The following is a 21,890-nucleotide window of genomic DNA, read 5'->3' as shown; positions in this document are numbered from 1 at the left end:
GACTCGATGGGCCAAATGGCCTCCTTCTGCACTGTAAATTCTATGAAATCTACATTATCAAGGCATTTTTCAACAGTCGACAAGCTAATCATGGCATTTGTGTGATGGGGGGCGGAGAAAGGGGATGAGACCCGAGGATCCAAAAGAAAGTCCTACAAAGGGAAAGAAATGTGGGAGGCCTGACTCTCCCGAACCTACAGTTGTATCACTGGGTGGCCAGATCAGAAAGAGTGAGGGAACCGAGAGCAGAGTGGGTGAAGATGGAGGAGTCCAGGACCCCAACTGTCTTTCCCTGGTTCTCTGGGGAAAAAAATCATCCCGGAGTGGTGGTGGCATTGACGCTGGACTTGTAATCCAGAGACCCATGGTAATGCTCTGGGAACCAGGTTCGGATCCTGCCATTGCAGATGGTGAAATTTATATTCAATCCAAATCTGGAATTAAAAGTCTAATGATGACCCTAAAACAATTGTCGAAATAACCCATCTGGTTCACTGATGTCCTTTAGGGACGGACATCTGCTGTCCTTACTTGGTCTGGCCTACATGTGACTCCAGACCCACAGCAATGTGGTTGTCTCTTAAAATGCCACTCAGTTCAAGGGTAATTAGGGACGGGCAACAAATCCTGGCCTTGCCTGCGGCACCCACATCCCATGAAACCATTTAAAAAAAAGCTTGGGCAGGAGCCAAACATTGCCTGTAACCGGGCAGAATACAGCCATTTGGCCAATTCATTGGCCACCAGCCAACCAATTGAACAGTGTACCACCGATCTCTCGGGTACGCAAAGTCTGAATTCTGCTGTCCGAAGACTAGCACGGTGTTCTCTTTTGTAACTTTTGAATTCCTTACTCCCCTGCTCAACTTAAAGGTATATATCCATTAAGCATGCATGGATAAAAATGGTAATACTCCCATTGTGTTTTCCCTCTGACCTAGAGGGATTGAAAACATGGCGTATGGGATCTCATACGGTGTTGCAATAGTTGTATGATAACATATCTGTGATGCAAGTTGGAATTTGAGCCAACAAATAGAATAATGTGATTTGCATAAGGCTGTGCTCGGGTAATAAAACAGATTGGAGATGATCAAAAACTAGATGACTGCTGGCACATGCAGTGACACAACTGGAAGAACGTTCTTAAAATCTGTCAGTTCAGTAGAAGAGAGAATTGTATAAATTTTGTTGCAGTAAAGAAAATAAACTATTGCCCTTAATACATCTGCAACTTCTTGATAAACCAACTGCTTCAAAATTTCAATTCACAATATGTGCTCTCCTGGCTGATTTTGCATTTGGCCAAACACCAGGCTGGATTTGATTAGCTGTCCAGAATTACACTAAGACTGATCACTTACAGCAGCTATTTGATGGCCCAGGCACCTTGGAAGTAAATTGCAGCAAGGGTCTTTTGTTCATGTGTGTTGACTTTGCGCTTTATTTCAGCTGGAACAGCAGAGACAACAGCTGCTCACGGAACGGCAAGCCTTCCACATGGAACAGTTGAAATATGCTGAAATGAGAGCCAGACAGCAGCTGGAGCAACAGCAGCAACAACAACAACAGCAGCAGCATTCTCAAAGCACATCATCCACCCCTGTTATTCAGCAGCTGGGTTCGATGGGAATGATACAACAAGGTCCAACACCACCACCTCCATATCCAATGATGCACCATCAGATGCAGCAACAGTTAGGTCAGTATACGTTTTACATTCTTTCAATCATATCCTTATTTTCACCACCTCCAGATTAATAATGGGACAAACAGATTTTGAGTCCAGTTAATGATTGTTAGTTAATCGCCATGACAAATTTCATAACCCCTTTGCTATTGTGTGTGTATGAAAGAGAGTCTCTCTGATGACAGGTAATTGCATACAACAGATCTTGTTAATCACTGATATCTTGAGTGTCTTTTACGGGTAACTGATTTGAAGGAGAGCATATTTTTGAAGCAAACCACTTGTGCAGGTTGTCAGTATAATCTTAAAGCCTCATAAACACACACTGATGAAAAATACCATCCATGGTGGCATATTTTGCCGCATCAATATCTTTTGCACTTGGGGTTAATGTGTAAAACTGAGAACTTTCACAGTAAGCAAGGTTAGTAATAATTGGTTCCACTCTTCTTTATCCTGTGTGTCTTGCCATTTGAGCTGATGACTTGGCAAGACAGCTTGCTGTCCACTCAGCATTCACTGCCGATGGGATTCAACATATTGGGCTGTAATTTTCTCGGTATTGGATTGCCACTCTGTGCCCACTTTGCACCAAATTTCTGTGCCCGTCTTACCTGGCCTCCTGACTGAGACTGGCAGGATCAAGGCAGCGCAGATGTCTGAGGCCCAGTGTTGCAACACAGCAGAGTCTGGTTGAAAGCAAACACGTCCCATTTTAAAACACCGGCTGTGCTGGGGGACATGAGAGTGGAGTCGGACATGAGAGGGAGAGGTGTAGGAGCCGCACATGGGACGGTGGATACCCCGGGGGAGTAGTTAATCAGGGGTTGGGGGTTGTCCCCAAAGGGACCAGGGTGTGGAGGCATTAGACTGGGACTTTGTAATAGTTACCGAGAAGTTAGAAGAGATTTTATTATTTTTGAGTAACAGTTGTTCTAACACAGCCGGAAGCACACAAAGTTTGTGATTTAAATCACATTTTCGGGTGGTGCACAGAGCAGTACAATTGTCTCGAGCAAGTTTTGCTGTGCAAATGCTCACTTGTCAGTGTTCTTTAAGTGAAGACCCTGGGTATGGAAGGATTTTCTTGTGAGGCGAGGTTGGGTACATTGAGCCTGTGCTTATTGGAGTTTAGGCAAATGGGAGACAACCTTATTGATACATATAGGATTCGTTAGGGGCTTGACAAGGCAGATACTGGGAGGTTGTTTCCCCTTGTGGGAGAGTCTCGGACCAGAGGGCATAATCTCAAGAGTTATGGGGTCACCCGTTTAAGACAGAAATGAGGAGGAATTTCTTCTCGGATTGCAATGAATCTGTGGAATTCTTTACCGCAGAGAACTGTAAAGGCTGGGTCGTTAAATTCAAGGTTGGGACACAGATTTTCAATCAATAATGGAATCCAGGGTTGTGGGATAAAGTGGAGTTGAAGATTATCATATCAGATCAGTCATGATCTTATTGGATGGCAGAGCAAATTGATTGGGCCAAATGGCCTACTTCTGCTCCTACATATTATGGCCTAATTTGTGTACACTGAATAGCCAGTTTTGATGGACTGCAGGACCATCGGCAAGACAAGTCCAGGTTCGGGCGAATCCATTCTTTTGTATGATGATGAATCTAATTTTATTAAAAGGAGCACAAGAAATAATGCAACGTCTAAATTACTGGTTAGACAATCGAGCTTTGGACAAGATGTTAGAATGGTCATCAAGACCATGGATTTGTAGAGGCAAATTGATATTTGAGCTGAGCGTCTTTAGTTCCTTGTGTCTCCTCCCTGGGTGGGGTCATAATCACGTTTAGCAGGTATCTAATGTTCACTGTCAGCTGTGTGCCCTTGACCAAGCCCGTTTGCTTCTCCCGACTATCTCCGCGCACAACTTTCCAGTCGCCGCGCCAGGGACGTTACCAGGACATTGGCATCTGTATTTAGGTGTGAGATGGGTCTGGATGACATGCATGCCACCGGATCCTGTCTTTTTTTAGGCATCAGCAATATTGAGGCCTGTGCCTGCGTGGGCAGCAGGGTCTATTTCTATATCTAGTCATTCAACATCTCCCATTGCTGCGTGGCCCATGCTGCTGCAAATTATTTATAGAAATCTACCAGGTATCCGTCCAGACCCGGTGCCTTCCCCAATTGCATGGAGTGCTCTCCATGACTTTGCCCTCATTCTAGTGGTGCTTCAAGTCCCTGCCTTCTTTCCTCCCCCCACAGCTGGTATGTCCAACCTATTGTGAAACAGTTTCATCCTCGAGTCCGGGCGAGGAAGGAGAACTCTTTCTCTTTTGGATGGTTGAACCTCCATGGGTCTGTTCCATAAAGGTGTTCAGTTTTCTAGCCATTGCAAATCGTGTCATCCACTTTGGAGCATACATATTTACAAACATCACCACTACCCTGACCATTATGTACCGTCCCCATGGGAACTTTACCGTGTTTGTCGCTGTAAAGTTTGCTAAACAGTATGACCAACCCTTCCCTTAGTATCGAAGCAAGCTTGGTTCATCTGTCTGATCCAGCTCTTACTCTGGGTCGGTCCTTTTCCTTCTGATATATCTCTTGAAGGAAGACTATGTTGGCCCTCAGGTTTTTTTAGATGACAAAGACTCTGGATCTTTTCACTGACTGTTAAGTCCCTTGACCTTCCAGGGGACTATTCTCATGGGGGGTTTCTGTCCCCCTTGCACATTGGAGTTTCCCTTTGAGGGCCACAGTTGTCTTCTTCGATGCAGCCACTCCCATGTACGACCTGTTGTGACGAGAGTCATTCTAGCCCCCCCCCCCCCCCAAAAGGGTCTGCCTACTCTTGCTGCCCTTCCTTCCCTTTACCCTTTTGTTTCTCTTTCCCCCCCCCCCCCCCCCTGCTCATTGTTTCCTCCCCCTCCCCACCCTTTCTGCCAGGTGCCCACTCCCATTAGAGAACTGTAGTGCCCCCCCCCTCCGATCTTTAAATTCCTTGCACTAGCCCCCCCCCGTTAATCAAAGTCTCGTAGGTACAGCATGCCGAACCACACCTTGTAAGTAAAACCACCGTGGCCCAATTTAAATTCCATCCGGTGCTTGACAAGGTTGGCTGCAATGTCTTGATAGATGCAGGTTGTATGTCCCTCTCCTCTATGACTGCGTGCTCCCGGCCCAGTTCACCTCTTTATCCTGGAACTTATGGAGTTTGACTATGATCGCCTTCAGTGGTTCTCCTGCTTTAGGCCTTTGCCGCTGCAACCTGTGGGCCCGATCTACCTCTGGTAGCCTTCTCCGATCAGCTTCCCAAGCATCCTCGCGACGTACCCAGTGGGGTTTTCTGCCCTCTGTGCCTCAGGTAGCCCGACAATCCGTAGGTTCTGTCAGCGTGACCTGTTTTTCTGATCTTCCACCTTTCCCTTGAACGTTCCCTGTGTCGTCACCAATCTTGCCACTTCGGCCTCAAGTGAGACGACCCGACCACTCTGGTCAGTGGCCACATTCTCCAGCTCTGCACCGTTGCTTCCTGGGTCTCTAGTCTCCGCTCCGTTCTCTCTAACGCTACTTTGATGGGGACCAGAATGGTTTCTATGGCAGACCTCATGGCTGACATGGGGTCCATAGGGTTCTTGTGTTTTTGGAGCTCTATTGAAAGAAGGTCCAACCACTGCTACAACGGTGGTGGGCCAATATCTGCTTTGGTGATCCTGCTTGGTCTGCCATGCTCTGCTTTGCTGCACCCCACGTGGCTCCTCACTCAGATCTGGATCTTCGTCTCCCAACTTTTACCGTTACTGCTATTTTTCCGCTCAGTGGCTGGTTCAAAGGCATTTCCTTGGTTAATTGTTAGTGTAGGGTGAGTGTTTTGTTACCTTGGTATCCAATTTACAGGTTAAAAGGACCAAAATTGATGTTTCTAATGGAGAGCCACCTTTTGTGCGACCACTCAGCACATCGCTGCCAAGGGGGCAAAACATACTAGACCTCATCCTCCGTAACCTGCGTGGTGCAGATGCATCTTTCCATGACAATATTGGAGGCATGACCACCGCACAGTCCTTGTGGAGATAAAGTCCCATCTTCACTCTGAGGATACCCTCCATCGTGCTATGTGACACTACCATTGTGCTAAATGGCATAGGTTCAGAATTGATCTAGCAACTCGAGACTGGGCATCCATGAGGGGCTGTGGGCCACCAGCAGCAGCAGAATTGGACTCAGCTACAATCTGTAGCTTTGGCCTAGCATTTCTGCGACTCTACTACTACTCCGACTAAGCCAGGGGATCAACCCTGGTTCAATGAAGAGTGAAGGAGGGCATGCCAGGAGCAGCACCAGTATACTGAAAAATGAGGTGTCAATCTGATGAAGCTTGCATGCCAAACAACATAAATAGTCATAGAGAGCTTAGCGATCCCACAATCAAAGGGTCAGATCTAAGCTCTGCAGTCCTGCCACATCCAGTCGGGAATGAAATGAAATGAAATGAAAATCGCTTATTGTCACAAGTAGGCTTCAAATGAAGTTACTGTGAAAAGCCCCTAGTCGCCACATTTCCGGCGCCTGTTCGGGGAGGCTGTTACGGGAATTGAACTGTGTTGCTGGCCTGCCTTGGTCTACTTTCAAAGCCAGCGATTTAGCCCTGGAGGAAGAGGCACCACAAATATCCTCATCCTCAATGATAGAAGAGCCCAGCACATCCATGTAATAAGCAAGGCAGAAGCATTCGTAATAATCTTCAGTTGGAACTGCCGAGTGGATGATCCATCTCCGTTTCCTCCAGAGGTCCCCAGCATTACAGATGCTAGACTTCAGCCAATTTGATTCACCCCATATGATATCAAGAAACAGCTGAAGACAATGGATATGGCAAAAACTATCGGCCCTGACAATATTACAGCAATAGTACTGAAGACTTGTGCTCCAGAACTTGCTGCACCCCTAGCCAAGCTGGTCCAGTACAGCTACAACACTGGCATCTACCCGGCAATGTGGAAAATTGCCCAGGTATGTCCTGTACACACGAGCAGGACAAATCCAACCCAGCTAATTACTGCCCTATCAATCTACTCTCAGTCATCAGTAAAGTTTTGGAAGCACCAACAGTGCAATTAAGAGTCACTTAGTAATAAAACTGATGCTCTGTTTGGGTTCTGTCAGGATCACTCAGCTGCTGACCTCATTACAGCCTGAGTTCAAACATGGACAAAAGTGCTGAACTCGAGAGGTGCGAGTGACTGCCTTTGACATCAAGGCAGCATTTGATAAGAGTATGGCACCAAGGAGCCCGAGCAAAACCTTTATAAGCTTGCGTTGATTAAGTCCCTGCCCTTTGTACACACTGCCCGTTGTGGGAATCGGGGGTAACTTTCCACTGGTTGGAGTCCTACCTAGCACAAAGGAAGATGGTTGTGGTTGCTGGATGTCAGTCATCTCAGTCCCGGGACATCACTACAGAGTTCCTCCGGGTAGTGACCAATGTTAAGTAATGGGTTAAGAGACATTGCAATTAGTTGTTTCATTTATGTTGAGTATCCATTAATTGACACTGATATGTAAAGGGGCTTCAGGTGGCCTCTGTCAAGTGGTGTGTTGTTAAGAGTTTTGTGCAGAGGCTGTGGAAGTTAAATAAATGGTGTTCAGTGAAAAGGAACAAGAATTCTAGACTCTTCATATCACAGCAACTAAAACGTTTAACAACCTAGACTCAATCATCTTCTGCTGCTTCATCAATAACCTTCCTTCCAACATTTTTGTTCTTTTAAAAAAATTTAATTTAGAGTACTCAATTATTTTTTTCTTTCCAATTAAGGGGCAATTTAGCATGGCCAAGCCACCTACCCTGCACATCTTTGGATTGTTGGGGTGAGACCCACATGGAAACCGGGAGAATGTGCAAACATCACATGGACAGTGACTCTAGGCCAGGATCGAACCTGGTTCCTTGCCGGCATGAGGTAGCAGTGCTAGCCACTGTGCCACTGTGCCACCGTGCCACCCTGACTTTCCTTCCAACATAAGGTCAGATGTGGGCATGTTCGCTGATAACCATGTTCAGCACCATTCGTGACTCCTCAGATAATGAAGCAGTCCACGTCCAAATGAAGCAAGACCTGGACAATACCCAGGCTTGGGCTAACAAGTGGCAAGTAACATTCATGCCACACCAGTGCCAGGCAATGACCATCTCCAATGAAAGAGAGTCAAACCATCGTCCCTTGACATTCAATAGCATCATGATCATCATCACTGAATCCCCCACAATCAGCATCCTGGGGTTTACCATTGACCAGAAACTAAACTGGACCAGTCATATAAATACTGTGGAGAGAAGAGTAGGTTAGAGGCTGGGAATTCTGCAGTGAATAACTCACTACTTGACTCCCCATGGCCGTTCACCACCCACAAAAGCATGTCAGGAGTGTGATGGAATACTCCCCACTTGCCTGGATGAGTGCAACTCCAGCAACACTCGAAGCCCGCACCATCCAGGACAAAGCCAGCTTGATTGACACCCCTTCCACAAACATTCAGTTCCTCCACTGATGCAGCACTATGTATCATCTACAGAATGCACTGCAGGTACTCGCCAAGGCTCCTTCTATTATAATAATAATCTTTATTAGCAATATATAGGCTTTCATTAACACTGCAATGAAGTTACTGTGAAAATTCCCTAGTCGCCACACTCTGGCACCTGTTCAGGTGCATTGAGAAATAATTAAGAATGTACAATTCACCTCACAGCACATCTTTTGGGACTTGTGGGAGGAAATCGAGCACCCGGAGGAAGCCCACACAGATGGGAGGCGATTAATCCCACGATCACTACTATCTAGAAGGTCACGGGCAGCAGATACGTGGGAACACCAACACTTGGACGTTCCCCTCCAGGCCACTCACCATCTTGACTTGGAAATATATTGGCATTCCTTCACTGTCTCTAGATTTAAATCCTGCAGGTCCTTCCCTTGTAGCACAGTAGGTGTACCTACACCACATGGACTGCAGTGGTTCACGAAGGCAGCTCACTACCACCTTGTCGAGGACAATTAGGCTTGGGAAACAAATGCTGGCCTAGCCAGTGAAGCCCACATCCCTTTTTTTTAAAGATCTGCTCTCTCTTCGTAAGTGTTAGGGAACCCATCCCACAGTTGTCTCGTCCACCTTCGATCTGAAGAAGACTGTTGCTTGATGAGCACTGCCATCTCCCCAGTGCTGCACCCTGGTCCCAAGCATGCTTTAATATATCCTTTTTCTGGAAGCTGGTAGCTTGTCAAGTGACAATCACCCTTTCAGACTCTTCTGACCAATGAATACAGGACAGATGGCCAAAATGTCTCTGTGGTAACCTCTTCTGTTTTTCACCTAGCTCCAGGTCAGCGTTTTAGTTTGTCATGCTGAGGATTATTTCCTGCCCCTCTTCAAACACTTGCAAAGGCAAGATTCCATCCTACCAACTTATTGCCAATATGGAAACCTGAACCAAGTGATTTTATGTTTCCATGGACTGTTTAGAAATTGCCTTTTCAGAGAAAGAAAAACATTAGTTGATTTCAACAGTGTCATACTATGCAAAAGAATACCAATTCATTAAAGACTCCAATTTTTTTTTACACCAAGGGCACTTAGTTTCTCAAATTCTGGTCCGCTCCGCCATTCATTATGATCGTGGCTGATCATCCAGCTCGGTAACCTAATCCCACTTTCCCCTACATCCTTTGATCCCCTTCGCCCCAAGTGCTATATCTAACTGCTTGGAAACCATGCAATGTTTTGGACTCCACTACTTCCTGTGGTAATGAATTCCACAGACTCACCATTCTCTGGGTGAAGAAATTTCTCCTAATCTCTGTCCTAAATGGTCTACCCATATCCTCAGACTGTGCCACCGATTCTGGATACATCCACCATCGGGAACATCTATCCTGTCCAGTCCTGATAGAATTTTGTAGGTTTCTATGAGATCCCCACTCATTCTTCTGAACTCGAGCGAATACAATCCTAACCGATTCAATCTCTCCTTGTATGTCAGTCCTGCCATCCCAGGAATCAGTCTGGTAAACCTTTGCTGCACTCCCTCTAGAGCAAGAACATCCTTCCTCAGATAAGGAGACCAAAACTGCACACACTATTCCAGGTGTGGCCTCACCAAGGCCCTGTATAATTGCAGCATATTAAGAGGTCTTACAACACCAAGGGCAGCACAGTGGTGCTGTGGTTAGCACTGCTGCCTCACGGCGCCGAGGTCCCAGGTTTTATCCTGGCTCTGGGTCACTGTCCGTGTAGAGTTTGCACATTCTCCCTGTGTTTGCGTGTGTTCCGCCCCCACAACCCAAAAATGTGCAGGGTAGGTGGTTTGGCCATGCTAAATTGCCCCTTAATTGGAAAAAATTAATTGGGTATTCTAAATTTATTAAGAAAAAAAACAACACCAGGTTAAAGTCGAACAGGTTAGTTTGAAATCACTAGCTTTCGGAGAGCTGCTCCTTCATCAGATGATGAAGGAGCTACGCTCTGAAAGCTGGTGATTCCAAACAAACCTGATGGACTTTAACCTGGTGTTGGAAGACTTCTTACTGTGTCCACCCCAGTCCAACTCCAGCATCCTCATATCATAGTTGCAGCATGACATCACGCTCCTCTACTCGAATCCTCTCACAATGAATGCCAGCATATCATTTGCTGCCTGCTGCACCTGCATGCTTGCCTTCAGTGACTGATGTATGAGGACACCCAGGTCTCGTTACACGTTCCCCTCCTATTTATGGCCATTCTGATAATAGTCTGCCGCCTTATTTTTGCTACCAAAGTGGATAACCTCACACTATACAAATTATACTGCATCTGCCATGCATTTGCCCACTCACTCAACTTGTCCAAATCACACAGAAGGATCTCTGCATCCTCCTCACAGCTCACCATCCCACCCAACTTGGTGTCATCTGCAAATTTGTAGATATGACATTTTGTGTTCTCATCTAAATTAATAACATATATTGTGAATAGCTGGGGTCCTAGCACTGATCCCTGCGGTATCCCACTGATCACTGGCTGCCAATTTGAAAAAGACCGATTAATTCCGATTTTTTTTTTTTTTCCCCCTTGTCTGCCAACCAGTTTGCTATCCTTCTCTACACTACCCCCCAATCCCATGTACTTTAATTTTACATACTAATCTTTTATGCAGGACTTTGTCAAAAACCTTCTGAAAATATAAATATACCACATCCACTAGATTCTACTCGTTACATCCTCAAAGAATTCCAGTAGGTTTGTCAAGCATGACTTCCCCTTCATAAATCCATTCTGGCTCTGTCCAATCCTGCCACTATTTTCTAAGTGCTCTGATATAGAATCTTTGATAATGGATTCTTGAATTTCCCAGGCTTACTGGTCTATAATTTCCTGCTTTCTCTGTCTACCTCCCTTTTTAAATAGTGGAGTTACATTAGCCACCCTCCAATCTGCAGGAACTGTTCCGCAGTCTGTAGGATCCTGGAAGATGACCACCAATGCATCCACAATTTCTAGAGCCACCCCCTGCAGTACCCTGCGATGTAGATCATCAGGCCCTTGGGATTATCAGCCTTCAATCCTATCAATTTCCCAAACACCATTTCTCTACTTACTAATATTGATCACCTTCAGTTCCTCCCTATGACTAAACCCTTCATTCCCCAACATTTCTGGTATCTTATTTGAGTCCTTATTTGTGAAGACAGAACCAAAGTATGTATTTAATTGCTCAGCCATTTCTTTGTCCCCTATTATACATTCCCCTGTTTCTATCTTTAAGGGACCTACATTTGTCTTAACCAATCTTTTTCCCATCACGTACCTATAGAAACTTTTGCAGTCAGTTTTTGTGTTCCCTGCAAGCTTTCTTTCATATTCTATTTTCATCTTAAATCAATCGGCTGGGCCTTCTTTGCTGAATTCTAAACAGCTCCCAATCCTCAGACCTGTTGCTTTTCTTGGTCAATTTGTATGCTACTGCCTTGGATCGAATACTATCCCTAATTTACCTTGTAAGCCATGGATTGGCACCTTTCCCGTTTTACTTTTGTGCCAGACAGGAATAAACAATTGTTGCAGTCCCACCATGTGCTCTTTGAATGTTTGCCATTGCCTATCAACTGTCGGCCCTTTAAGTAACATTCCCCAGTCGGTCATAACCAACTCGTGCCTCATTTCATCGTAGTTTCCTTTGTTAAGATTTAAGACCCTAGTCTTAGAATCAACTACTTCACACTCCCATCTTGATGAAAAATTCTATCATATTATGAGTACTGTATAATGAGAACGGAATCATTGTCAATCTAGTTGTGCGAGACCTCATGGCCAAATTGTATGCTACTAAGAAAAACAACAGGTCTGAGGATTGAGAGTTGTTTAGAATTCAGCAAATAAGATTAAGAAGAGGAAAACTCATTTCCTTCCTGCCTGTGGAATCTGAGCCTGCAGTGCAACCACCTGCTATCCGCAACACTCTCCGCTTCTCGGATGCACCACAGTGTCCCCAGCCACTGCTCCAGGTCCGAAACTCAGGCTTCCAGGAGCTGTAGTTGGAAACATTTCCTGCACACATGCCTGCCCCGGGCACTGGAAATGTTCCCTTGCACTGGAAATGTTCCCTTACACCCACATGGAGCAAGAGGAACAAACCAAGGCTTTGAGATCTCCTGCTATGTTGTGACTCTTTAAGTTAAACCTTTAGAAGATGCTTAATATCAGATTATATCCAATTCTCTCGGACCCTTCTTTCCTTGTCCTCGTAACTACCAATTATAGCCCTTGCAGATTATGAACCACAAAACGGAGTTTCAAATCATAAAAGTGATGGAAGTTGTTGAGACTTACCAACCTTACCCACTGTTTAACCAATCAGCTCTCTCTTATAGTCTCTCCTCCCAATTCCACCTAACTCCCTGTTTCCACCCAACTCCAAAAGCACTCTCTCTCTCAGCAAACCAGCTCTCTCAGTGCAGACAAGCCAGCACTTGGAGATCTGCTTTTATAGGTATGAGGTAACGTTTTGAGTCTGAATGAGTCTTTGTCAAAGAAGATACAGTTTTAAGTGTGTTGAATGTAATGTTTCTGTGCTTGAGGGTAAAACCTACAGTTAGATTCTTGCTGGATAAACATATTTGTATGTGCGGTGGTTGGTTAAGTTCCAACTGTGTTTCTGTTGTGATTGATGCTCTTTTAATACAATCTGGCAATCGAGAGTTGAAGCAATTATGTGCAGTTTGCACAACAGTCAAGGCTGAAAAGTCCTAAAGGGGCTAGTATAAAATCCTAGAATTGATTCGCTGTTAAAGTGGAACGGAAGCTTTGTTTAAAAGTGTCATTTGGAAAACATGGTCTGGATTTCATACTGGAAAGTATTAGAACATAGAACATACAGTGCAGAAGGAGGCCATTCGTCCCATCGAGTCTGCACCGACCCACTTAAGCCCTCACTCCACCCTATCCCCGTAACCCAATAACCCCATCTAACTTTTTTTGGTCACGAAGGGAAATTTATCAGGGCCAATCCACCTAACCTGCACGTCTTTGGACTGTGGGAGGAAACCAGAGCACCCGGAGGAAACCCACGCAGACAAAGAACACTGGGAGAACGTGCAGACTCCGCACAGACAGTGACCCAGCGGGGAATTGAACCTGGGACCCTGGCGCTGTGAAGTTACAGTGCTATCCACTTTATTAAAAAATATATATATTTTTATTCTCCTCCTTTTTCACATTTTCTCCCGCATTTACACTCATCAACAATAAACAATAATCAGCAAGATATGTCAATCCCCATAATAGCAACGATCCCATCCGCCCACCAACCCCCAAACACCAGCCAGCATATTTACATAAACAAATGACAAAAAGGAATCAGGGATTACCCGTAGTCACCCTTAATCTACACAGCCCCCCACCCTCCAAGCTAATGTTCAATGTTATCCAGTTCTTGAAAGTGCATAATAAATAGTGCCCATGACTTGTAGAACCCCTCCGAGCTACCCCTCAGTTCAAACTTAACCTTCTCAAGGGTCAAGTATTCCAACAGGTCCCCCTGCCGCGCCTGGGCACTGGGTGGAGAGGCTGCTCTCCATCCCAGCAGGATCCGCCTTCGGGCGATCAACGAGGCAAAGGCTATGATATCTGCCTCCGCTCCCGTTTCCAACCCTGGCTGGTCCGACACCCCGAATATGGCCTCCTGTGGACCCGGGTCCAGTTTGACACGCACCACCTTGGAAATTACCCTAAACACATCCTTCCAGTACTCCCCTAGCTTTTGACAGGACCAAAACATATGAACGTAATTCGCGCCCCCTCCCCCCGCAACGCTCACACACATCCTCTACTCCTTCAAAAAATCGGCTCATCCTCGCCCTCATGAGGTGCGCTCTATATACCACCTTCAGCTGTATCAGCCCCAACCTCGCACATGAGGTGGAGGCATTCAGTCTCCGGAGCACCTCACACCAGACCCCCTCCTCTATAACCTCTCCCAGCTCTTCCTCCCACTTTACTTTGATCCCTTCCAGTGATGCCTTATCCTCTTCCAGAATAGCTCCGTACACCGCTGACACTGCCCCCTTCTCCAGTCCCCTTGTCGTCAACACCTCCTCCAGCAATGTGGAGGCCGGTTCCTCTGGGAAGCTCTGTATCTCCTTCCTGGCAAAATCCCGAACCTGCATGTACCTAAACATTTCTCCCCGCTCTAGCCCATACTTCACTTCCAGCTCCCTCAATCCTGCAAACCGACCCCGAAGAAACAAATCTTTTAGCGTCTTAATCCCCTTCTCTTCCCATTTCCGAAAACTTCCATCCCACCTCCCTGGCTCAAATCTGTGGTTCCCCCGAATCGGCATTTCCCTTGATCCTAAACCCAACCCGAAGTGTTGGCGAAACTGCCTCCAGATTTTCAATGAAGCTATTATTACCAGACTCCCTGAATATTTCCCCGGAGCTATCGGGAGCGGCGCTGTTGCAAGTGCCTTCAGCCCCGACCCCCTGCACAAACTCTCCTCCATTCTGACCCACTGAGAATCAACCCCTCTGACCCAGCTCCGCACTTTCTCCACGTTCGCCGCCCAGTAGTAGTACAACAGGTTCGGGAGACCCAAACCCCCTGCCTGCCTTCTCCTCTGTAGCAGCACCTTTCTCACTCTGGCCACCTTCCCTCCCCATATGAATGAGGTAATCCTTCCCTCAATCTCCCTGAAAAAAGACTTTGGCAGGAAAATCAGTGGGCATTGAAAAATAAACAGGAATCGCGACAGCACATTCATTTTAACCGCCTGTACCCGACCTACCAGTGACAGAGGAAGGCCGTCCCACTTTGCCAGATCGGCTTTCACTCTCCCCACCAAACTAGTGATGTTGTACCTGCGAAGCCACCCCCACTCTCGGGCAACCTGCACCCCCAGATACCTAAAATGAGTCCCTGCTCTACGGAATGGCAGCCCCCCCACCCCTGCCCCCACCCCCGGCCGAGACACCACAAAGTACTCACTCTTGGCCAGGTTCAACTTGAAACCCCGAGAAAGACCTAAATACCCGCAGTAGCTCCAATATTCCTCCTATCGATGCACTCATTTCCAACACGTACAGCAGCAAGTCGTCAGCATATAAGGACACCCTATGCTCGATCCCCCCCCCGCACTATTCCTTTCCGTGCTCCCGAACTTCTCAGTGCGATGGCCAACGGCTCAATCGCAAGTGCAAACAGCAGGAGGGACATAGGACATCCCTGTCTCGTCCCACGGTGGAGAGAAAAGTATCTCAAACTGATATTATTTGTGCGGACACTCGCCTTCGGTTCCTTATATAATAGCTTTACCCAGTTCAGAAACCTTGGTCCAATCCCAAACCGCTCCAGAACTGCCATCAGGTACCCCCATTCTACCCAGTCAAACGCCTTCTCGGCGTCCAATGCCACAACTACCTCTTGTTTCCTTCCCTTCCGCCGGTGCCATAACAACGTTCAAAACCCTCATAATGTTCGAAAACAGCTGCCTCCCTTTCACAAACCCCGTCTGATCCCCCCCCCCCCCCCCCCTATCACCTTCAGTAGGCACTCCTCCAGCCTACCCGCCAGTACCTTCGCCAACACTTTTACGTCCACATTCAGAAGTGACATGGGCCGATACGACCCACACTCCGTCGGATCCTTATCTTTTTTTAGTAACAGAGAAATCGATGCCTGCCCCAAGGTTTGCGGCAACACCCCCTTCCCTATCGCCTCCTCAAACATCCCCATCATCAGGGGTGCCAACCTATCCTTACATTTTTTATAATATTCCACCGGAAACCCATCCGGCCCTGCCACCTTCCCCAACTGCATCCTCCCAATCACATCCTTTATCTCCTGCTCCACTATTGCTCCTTCTAATGTAGCCCTGTCCCCCTCCCCTAGCTTCGGGTACTCCAACCCATCTAGAAATTCCTGCATCTCACGGTCTCCCCCGAGTGGCTCTGACTTGTACAACCTCTTATAAAACTCTTCAAAAACCTTGTTAATCAGCACTGGGGCCACCACCAACTTCCCTGCTCTATCCTTCACCTGAAGAATTTCCCTTGCCGCTGCCTCCCTCCGGAGCTGACCTGCTAACATATCTTATCTCCATGTTCATAAACTGCACCCCTTGCTCGTCACTGTTGGCGCACAGCCTTCCTGGTGGACAGTCGGTCGAAGCTCGCCTGTAGTTCCTTCCTCTTTTCCAGCTTCGCCGGGTCCCCATCCTCTGCATACCTCCTATCTACCTCCAACATCTCATCTATTACCCTCTGCCGCTCCAACCTCTCTTTATCCACCCTGGCCTTAAACGAAATTACCTCGCCTCTCACCACTGCCTTTAGAGCCTCCCAGACGACTGCCTTCGACACCTCACCCATACAATTGAAACCTACATATTCCTTAATTACCGTTTCAATTTTCTCACAGAACACTTGGTTCCCCAAAAGCCCCACATCCAGTTTCCACCCCGGTCTCTGCGCTGCCCCCTTCTCCAGCACCATATCCACCCAATGTGGAGCGTGATCTGACACTGCAATTGCAGAGTATTCCGACCCCTTGACTCCAGTCAGCAAAGCCTTCTCCACCACAAAAAAGTTGATCCGCGAGTATACCTTATGGACCGCTGAGAAAAGCGAGTACTCCCATTCCCTTGGGTGCAGGAACCTCCAAGGGTCCACCCCTCCCATTTCCACCATTAGCCCAGCCAGCACCTTCGCCCTCCCTGATGGGACCAGCGAGCGCAGCCGTGATCTGTCCAACCTTGGCTCCTGCACCAAGTTCCAGTCCCCCCCCCCCCCCCCCCCACAATCAGCTCATGCGTGCCCAAGTCGGGAATAGCCCCAAACACCTTCCTCGCGAATCCCACATCGTCCCAATTGGAACCGTATACACTTAACAGCGCCACTAATCTCCCCTCCAGTGCCCCTGTCACAATCACATATCTACCTCCCTGATCTGCCACCACCTTCTCCATATGGAAGCGTACCCTTTTGCTGACCAGTACCGCTACCCCTCGATCCCTTCCATCAAATCCGGAGTGAAACACTTGGCTAACCCAGCCCTTTTTAAGTCTCACCTGGTCCTTCACCCTCAAGTGAGTCTCCTGCAGCATTGCTACATCGGCTTTCAAACTTAAGATGTGCAAGCACCCTTGACCTCTTGACCGGACCTCCTAGCCCTCTCATGTTCCACGTGACTATCCTTACTGGGGGTTTCTCACCCCCCCCCCTTTCTTATCCACCATCACCATACCATCGGGCCCTGCCCCATAAGCTTGACCTGTTTATTGTTAACATCGAAAACCCCCTCCCAAGAACCCCCCTACAAAAACATCCCCCAACATCCATCTTGCTCGCCTCATAGGCCCATTGAAGCCTGCTATCCAGGCTCCCAACATCCACAGTCCTCCTCTCACCTCACCCCCGTTCACTAACTGACTTTAATTAGCTAGCGCTGGTGGCTCCCCCCGCCAAAACCTCTCGCCCCCTTCCACCCAGTCCCAGAGAAAGAACCACCAAAATAAACCCAACAATCCAACTCCTACAATTCACTAACATAACATTTAACCGTCGCAACACAGAACGCCATTAATTTGAACTCTGTAACAAGCAAAGAGAAGTAAATTTCAATACAAATCAGTAAAAAGAAAGTTGTAACATTTGTACATTTTCCAGCCGCTCAAACACAGTCCACAGTCTCTCTTCCAGTTCCGCTCTTCACGTCTGTCCCAAGCCTTCTGCCCTCACGAACGCCTCAGCCGCCTCCGCTGTCTCAAAATAAAAGTATTTGGCGTTATATGTTACTCTCAACTTCGCTAGGTACACCACACCAAATCGCACCTCCTTCTTGTACAAAGCCGCCTTCATTCGCCCAAACGCCGCTCATCTTTTTGCCAACTCCACCATCAAGTCCTGGTAGATCAGTACCATCCCACAGCACTTCACGCTCCTACTTCGCCCAGCTTAATACCTTCTCCTTCATGCAAAACTTATGGAAGCAGATAATTACTGCCCTTGGCGGCTCGTTCACTTTGGGCTTCGGCCTTAATGACCGATTAGCTCGGTCTTGCTCGTACAGGGTAAGGCTCTCACCCTCCCCCATCAGCTCCGCCAACTTCTTAGCGAAGTATTGCGTGGGCCTTGGGCCCTCTGTCCCTTCGGGCAAGCCCACAATTCTCAAATTGTGCCGCCTTGAGTGGTTTTCCAAGTCTTCCAGCTTTGCTCTGAGTCCTCTGTTAACCTCCACCACCCTCCGCAGCTCGTCCCCCATCGAGGTGATCTGGTCACAGTGTCGTGTCACAGCCTCCTCCACCTCTTTCATCTTCTCGCCCTGCTCTCTCACCTCGGCCGATGCCTTTGCCACCTCCACCCTGATCGGGCCGATTGCCTCCTCCACCAATGACCTCAACACGACCACCATCTCTTTCCTCAAGGCCTCACCAAATGTTTTTCCAGCTCCACCGCCATCACCTCGGTCATCTTCTCCACCGTAAGTAGTGCGGCCCCGCCTTGCAGTTCGGCTTCCGCCATCCTCGTCTTCTCCTTGGGCGGCATACCCGCGTTTCCTCCTTTCTTCGACTCTGCTCTTTGCATCCTTTAGCGGCTTATTGTTTTTTATCTTCTTTCCTTTCTCCTCTCTCCCCCTTCACCCTCCTGCCCTTCATCAATCTGACATTCTTCTTTTTTTGAAAAAAAAAGGGGGAGAGAGAAAAAAAACCTTTCACCAAACTTCCCTAAATCTTCTTTCTTTCTCCTCTGCATTCACCTGGGACCAGGCTTCAACCTTCTTTCTTCCTAGGTGGGAGCCACCCGACGTGGAGCACCCTCACTACATAGTGCCCTGGCCTCGGGCCGGCCTCCTCGTAGCTCCGCCCCCGCTACTCTGAAGTGCCGGGCCCGGCGCTTCAGCCCCCGCCGCCCAACACCCGCGTGGGGTTCTTCGCCGGTGTTTAAACCGGCCGCCACGAGCTGGCTGCTCGTGGAGGCCCCAAAGGCCGACTATAGTCGGGGGGGGTGCGTGAAGACTCTGGGATTTCCCCGAAATCGCCGCGAATCGCGGCCACCGGCGGGAGCTCTTGTTGTTGTGGCCGCCCTGCTCGCCCACGCCACCGGAAGTCTCAGTGCTATCCACTTGTGCTACCGCACTGCCCAAGTCAAATTATTTCATTATTATGAAAGAAGATTTTAAAGTGTGTTTTTGGAAGTGAAGTTTGGAAACTCCCAACTGTTACGGTACTCTTGGCTAGTGCATGGTCAATTCCAGCCCGAGGCGCCCCGGAGTCCCAACACGAGTGAATAAACCAATAATTTGTATATAGTGTCCGAGATCTTTGACGCTTGATTGCTCAAATGACTTACAGGTACCAGATTAGCAAGTGAAGCATAAAAAGCTGTTTATTTGTAACTACAATACACAATAGACACACGATGATTATCATAGAAAATTGGCCAGTTAATCTATTACTCCCCCCTTTTACTATCCCACCCTCTACCGAAACATGCACAAGACAGTCACAGGTACGGGAAAAAGAAAGCGGTAAAATGATGGGGATTAAAATGGTAGAAAGAGAGATGAGTGTCCTTGTTACTGATATTGAAATCGTTGTTGCCGGGCACCTTCCCAGGACACGTGGTGCTGAAACCACCAGTTGGATTGTTGACAAAGTTCCTCTGGATGGAACATTCAGGCAGGACTCTGGGATACCCTCTGGGGGGTCACTTTAACTTGTGGACCTTCACACAGAAGATCCATCTCTGGTCTGCTTAATTCTGACTGGCTTCTCTTGGCCTTTGCCTCCTTGGTAGTCCGGAGATGGATATTGTTAGCGTGGAGGGACTCTAAGCCCCTGAATTCAGAGATCTGGCTTAGTGACATGGCCTGGTTTCTCAGACTGGAGAAAATAAAGTTTGCCCTAAGACGGTCAATGCTCAGGTTCGTCTGGAGGTGGCAGCCGTTTGTCGACTTCTTTGGAGAAAACTAACTTGTCAGCAGAGGTGGGGTGGGGTGGGGGAAGAGCGAGAGAGAGAGAGAGAGTTAGATTATCATTTAGAGGAGGTAGGACTTGTGAGGGAGGGAGGCGGTTTTTGCAATATGTTTATATTTGTACTGTTTACTATTATTATTATAAAATTATAAATGCCTTAATAAAATGTTTTTTAAAAATAAAAAATTCTGACTGGCTCCCCTCTCCACCAGATTAACTATCAGCCGCACTGAGAAAAGATTAGTGTTCTCCACGTGAGAGTTTTAAAAAGGTTTCCAAACATCCCATCTTGCCTGCAGCTGGTGCTGGAATAGATTTTCACTGCAGGTTAAACTGGCTGTGCAGAGAGAGAGAGAGGCCTTTTCTTCAGGTCTTTATCATAGAATTTACAGTGCAAAAGGAGGCCATTCGGCCCATCGAGTCTGCACCAGCTCTTGGAAAGAGCACCCCACTTAATTCGCCCATATCCACCCTATCCAGTAACCCCACCCACCACTAAGGGCAATTTTGAACACGAAGGGCAATTTATCATGGCCAATCCACCTAACCTACACATCTTTGGACTGTGGGAGGAAACTGGAGCAGCCGGAGGAAACCCCCGCACACACTGGGAGAACATGCAGACTCCGCACAGACAGTGACCCAAGCTGAGAATCGAACCTGGGACCCTGGAGCTGTGAAGCAATTGTGCTGACCACTATGCTACCGTGCTGCCCCAGTGACCGAGATTGGAGCTGTGATAGATCCCTAGAGAGAGATTGGAACTGTGGCTGTCATAGCTGCTTGACCAAAACAAAAATTCAAAGCAAACACACACACAATCTCAGAAATTAAGGAACATTCCATGCTGCTCACCACCAATTAACATATAGTGTCACTTGAGACCCAGGAATATAAAACAGATTAATGGCTGCCTGCCAAGTCCATCAAAATGAGTCGCCATGAGCCTGCTGGGAGATTCTCTTTTTAAAATTAAAGGAAAAATCCATCTTAAAGGCATAAGCCCCAGTGATTGTCTAGGTACAAAACCCCCAAAAAACATAAAATACAGAGGAAAAACAAGGGTCAGACAAGGATTTACACGAGGATCCTTACACAATCTTCATGGAGTTTTCTGAGGAAAAATCCACAAACATTCACTTGGGGCTCAGAGTGGAGAGTGTATTTACCTACAATTATCTTGTCTGCTAAAAAGGAACTTTGTGTTAATGAGACCCTTGTAGCTTATGATGTACTTTGTAATCCGTGTTAATCCTAAAACCTGTGTATTATCATCCAACTTTTCATGTTTAATTGTTTTTTTCTTGTTAAAATTAATTAGCAGCCCTGTCGCACCATTCCTCCGTGTTTTATATATTAAAAATTCAGCCTTTCGAGCCAGGCTTCCTTCTACGATCTTCCCATCCAATTATAACATCAACAGGAATCGTAACACATTCAATATTGTACAGTATTTTGTGGCTATGGTTTGAAAGTGCTATTGACTTGTATGATTAAAGGCCCCAGGCAGCATGGTGGCACATGTGGTTAACACTGCTGCCTCATGGCGCCGAGGACCCAGGTTCGATCCTGGCTCTGGGTCACTGTCCGTGTGGAGTTTGCACATCCTCCCCGTGTTTGCGTGGGTTTCGCCCCCACAACCCAAAGGTAGGTGGATTGGCCACGTTAAATTGCTCCTTAATTGGAAAAAATGAATTGGGTACTGTAAATTTACTTTTTTTAAATG

The 21,890-nt window shown here is 47.3% G+C and overlaps 1 protein-coding gene across 3 annotated transcripts in view; it reads left to right on the top strand.

Annotated features, from left to right (window-relative positions):
• Positions 1-21,890, top strand: part of smarcc1a (SWI/SNF related BAF chromatin remodeling complex subunit C1a) — a 288,801-nt gene that overhangs the window by 227,231 nt on the left and 39,680 nt on the right. For all 3 annotated transcript variants that reach the window (XM_072468117.1, XM_072468118.1, XM_072468116.1), the window contains exon 26: positions 1,453-1,702. In XM_072468117.1, coding sequence (XP_072324218.1) covers positions 1,453-1,702 — 250 coding nt within the window. The remainder of the gene's footprint in view (positions 1-1,452; positions 1,703-21,890) is intronic.

The sequence above is a fragment of the Scyliorhinus torazame genome, chromosome 11 (assembly GCF_047496885.1).
Source record: "Scyliorhinus torazame isolate Kashiwa2021f chromosome 11, sScyTor2.1, whole genome shotgun sequence".
NCBI lineage: Eukaryota > Metazoa > Chordata > Chondrichthyes > Carcharhiniformes > Scyliorhinidae > Scyliorhinus > Scyliorhinus torazame.
The sequence above is the reverse complement of the archived record's forward strand: the minus strand, read 5'-3'. Positions and strand labels throughout refer to the sequence as shown.